Source organism: Orycteropus afer, unplaced genomic scaffold, assembly GCF_000298275.1.
Source record: "Orycteropus afer afer isolate SDZICR_OR568_19922 unplaced genomic scaffold, OryAfe1.0 scaffold00259, whole genome shotgun sequence".
NCBI classification, from domain to species: domain Eukaryota; kingdom Metazoa; phylum Chordata; class Mammalia; order Tubulidentata; family Orycteropodidae; genus Orycteropus; species Orycteropus afer.
Genome location: NW_006921846.1, coordinates 3,785,341 through 3,789,457, shown reverse-complemented (window position 1 = coordinate 3,789,457; position 4,117 = coordinate 3,785,341). Strand labels below are relative to the sequence as shown.

At 36.3% G+C, this 4,117-nt stretch overlaps 1 protein-coding gene across 1 annotated transcript in view; it reads left to right on the top strand.

Moving 5' to 3' along the window:
• The window catches only part of KLHL13 (kelch like family member 13), a 191,883-nt gene that overhangs the window by 135,332 nt on the left and 52,434 nt on the right, over positions 1 to 4,117 (top strand). Inside the window, exon 3 of the mRNA XM_042782199.1 lies at positions 2,583 to 2,724. Coding sequence (XP_042638133.1) covers positions 2,583 to 2,724 — 142 coding nt within the window. The remainder of the gene's footprint in view (positions 1 to 2,582; positions 2,725 to 4,117) is intronic.

The window sequence follows — 4,117 nt, the reverse complement described above, 5'->3', positions numbered from 1 at the left end:
TTGAACCGCCAGCCTTCTGGTTAGCAGTCAAGTGCCTTAGCCACTATGCTACCAGAGCTCCTAAACATATTGTTATCTAGAGTTTATTCAAAAAAGCAATTTCCAGGATGTGTCAGAGGATCTGTGTGGTTTCAGCTTTACTCCTGTCCTTTTTACATCTGTGGTTCTAGAGGAATGGTAATTGATGGTCATTTAAGCATTTCAAGATACAGAAATGTCTTTTGAATGATCCATAAAAATTAATTATGTTTTCATTCAGAGACCATATATTAAGCCTCCCTTGTGCCAGGTTCTGTGCAGGGAATACAGAAACTAATAAAACAGTCTGCTTGAATGCAAAAAAACACACTGCCGTCTGCTTGCATAGCCTATTAAAATAATTCTGGATGAGTGGAAATTTTCATGTTAGAGATACCAATCACCATTAATCTAGTTTCCACGTTCCAATTCATTCTCTAATTTTAAATACCTGCCCACAAAAGCTGTTTAAAAGTGTGTGTGTTACTATATATAATATGTAGAAATATGTAATATATGCTGTATATATACAATATACATACACTATGGATATGTATATCTCTGTGTGCGTGTGTGTGTGTGTATTTCAGAAATAATTTTAAAAGAGATATGCATTTCTAAAAATCTAGCGAAAGGCTATATCCATTCTCTTTTATGCTTATTAAGATCCTAATTAAATTATTCTCTTCTTTATGAAATATCTATGAGAGTTGAATAAAACATGGTTATATATTATTAATTCCTTTTTGGTTATACTGTGGCATTAATATCATTAAGAAAAATTGATGCCATCCTTAAGGCCAGAATTTTTTGCTAATTAGTGCAGGATTTAAAGCCATTTGATTGTTGTCAGAATTCAAAAAGCAGGGTCTTTATTAAAATTGTGGTAGTTCTTAGAACTGTTTTTCTTGTTAAAATGAATCAACTTAGATTATAGGGATGATTGGGGGAAAAAAGTGAATTATTTTTGATACTGGATAGCCTAGAGTTAGAAAAGCAAGTAATTAAAAATGTAGGAAGTGATATATAAATACATGGATAAGAATTCCAGCACTTGATAATCCATTCTCCTTCCTTCTTCCCTAATGTTCATTCTAGCAGGCTGCATCATGAATGCATAAACTCATGCAGAGCCATGGGCGCCTATTCTTAGTCAGCGATCTAGAGACAATGTTGGCAGTGTACACCTAAACAAACAGGAACCCTCTTACTGTAAAACAAAACAAAACAAACCTCACTGCTGTAGAGTTCATTCAACTCATAGCGACCCTTCCTTGGGTTTCCGAGGCGGTATCTTCTTACTGTAGAGACTAGTGAAAGGTGGTTTCATAATGGTCAAGAGTGCTGTGTTTCACTAAGCATAATTTGTAGTGTAGCCTAACTGATGCCCTTTAACTCTGGGGTATTTTGTCATGTTCACTATAGACCTAACTAACCTGTTGACCTTAGGCTCTCTAACCCTGTTTTATGTTGTTGTTGTTATGTGCCGTGGAGTTGGACCCTACTCATAGTGACCCCTCCTTGGGTTGCTGAGGCAGTATCACTACGGAAGTAGATTGCCCAACCTTCCTTCCGAGGAGTGGCTGGTGGGTTTGAACCGCCAGCCTTCTGGTTAGCAGTCAAGTGCCTTAGCCACTATGCTACCAGAGCTCCTACCCTGTTTTATAGCCCCTGGAAAATAATTGCTTTAATATATATGGACATAGCTTGAATTTCTTTTTTTAAAAATTAATTTATTTGAAAGATGTAACTGCCCCTAGACTGTAGCTGCTTAGCTGAACAATCCAAAACTGTTAAATAAGAGATACTGATAGAAAAAGGAATTGTTTTACTTGTAAAATTCGTTCAGTTGGGGTTGATTAGAATTATACCAAATAACTGAAGAGGAAATAACAAATTACCATATCACAGTTCATCTTTGACTGTTTTTAATGAGAACTTTGCAGTTGGAATCAGACTAGACCTAGACTCAAATTCTGGTCTAACCACATTACTAACTTTGTGACTTTGGGTAAGTTATTTGAATATTCTGTAGTTCATTTTCCCTACTTGTAATATAAAATAAATTATAATAGTACCTATTACATTGGATTGTTTTAAAGATTAAATGAGATAATGGGTGTTAAATTCTTAGTAAGTACCTGATACACAGGGACTATTCAATCAATAAATGGTAGCTGTTATGGTTATCTTTTTAAAATTAGGTGTTACAAATTAATTTTAACTGCAAATAACAAAATTTGATGGCATTCTTGTGTAAACAGTAAAATAGCAAAAGCAATTACTATGACACTAAAAACCCTCTGTGATGACAGTTTTGAACCAGTCTTTAAGTTAGTTTCAGTTCTTGTTCGTTTCTGACCTGGAAAGTTTTTTTTTACAAATATATATATCATCTTCCATGATATAGAGTGTCCAAAGTATAAAAAAGATAATTCAGTCAGTATATTCTGTAGTCAGATGATTGGCAATAGTGTCAGATTATTTCTCTAAATAATCTTGTCCCTGTGAATTATATGACACATTTTCATTTTCCTTTCTCTCTGCTTTTTAATAACTTTTAGATCTCTAGTGGAAGAGGAAGACCAACACATGAAATTATCTCTCGGAAGCAGCGAAATGGGCCTCTCATCCCATTTGCAGTCTTCCAAGGCAGGAGCTACACGCATCTTTACCAGCAATACCCACAGTTCTGTGGTGTTACAGGTAATATCAGCTTTCTGTTTTGTAGTATTTAAACAGCTTTAAAGACCCACCAGGGCAGGAATCTCGAGGGGGAGCTGCATACCTTCTTGATGTTAAAAAAAAAAAAAATCCCCAGGGCTAATTCTTTGTTTTGTTTACATGAAGGAGGTCTTCCTCTCATGCCACTTTCTTACAGATTACCATATATGGCAACACTGACCTTTCATTGCATAGTTGCCAAAGTAAATATAACAAGGTCCCAACATTAAATTTTCTATTGTTCACTTATAATCTGTTTTATTATCACCTTAAGCATGGATCTAAAGATCATATTCACCTGATGTCTCAACCCATATTTACAATAGTACATGTGGGAGTAGGGGTGAGGAGTGCTGGATGCAAACACAGTGTTCGATATAAGAAGTAATGATAGAAAAGCTGTAAAGAACTTAAAGAACTCAAAAAGCACAGCCATTTGGAGCTATTTAGCATAAGAATAAGGAGGCCTGGTGGCCCAATGGTTAAGTATTTGACTGCTAACTGAAAAGCTGGCAGTTCAAACCCACCCAGTGGCTCTGCAGGATAAAGACCTGGTGATCAATTTCTGTAAATATTACAGCCAAGAAAATGCTCTAGGACAGTTCTCCTCTGTGATGTGGAGTCACTGTGAGTTGAAATTGACTTGATAGCACACAACAACAACAGCATAGGGATAAGCAGCCCCATGTACTGCTGACCTCTGTGCACCTCTCTGACCTCTAAGGATATTACTGAATTAGAGCACAATAGGATACTGGGTGTCCAGAAATAGTTGTATTATATTAGTGTTCTCTGTTTAGTAATATAAAGAAAATGCATCTTTCTAAGTGTGTATTTTTTTTTAATCTCCCCAAGTGAATTTCACACATACTCCCAGTCAAGAACCAGCATGGGAAGAATGGGAAGAAACAAGTCTTTGACAAACCTAATGGTGTTTCAGTAGTTTAAAAATGAAGCAATGATCTTCCAAGGCCAAAAACTCTGTTCTGTTCATGTAAAAACAAAATTATCACAGCATGACTGTACACTCTTACATTCATAGACCTTAAAAACACTCTCAGTAGGAAATGCTAAGGGTTCCTGCTGATGACTGACTCCAGAGCTGGTCCCCCTTATGTAGGATAATGTCCTTCTCTCAAGTCAAATTAAATACCTCCTTTGGGCCCAGCCCTTTGTTAACGTCTATGAGACAAGAGGCTTAGACTTGTTGTGTGGCCTTGATGTGTCATATGATTTTTGGGGGGCCCCATTTTCCTTATCTCCAAACTGCTACTCTTGAGTACAAGATCCCTAAATTCCATACTAGCTCTGACCTTCTGTGATTCAGTGAGATTTCATTTTCCCAGTCTCTCACGTTTCTTTTTTTTTTTTTTTT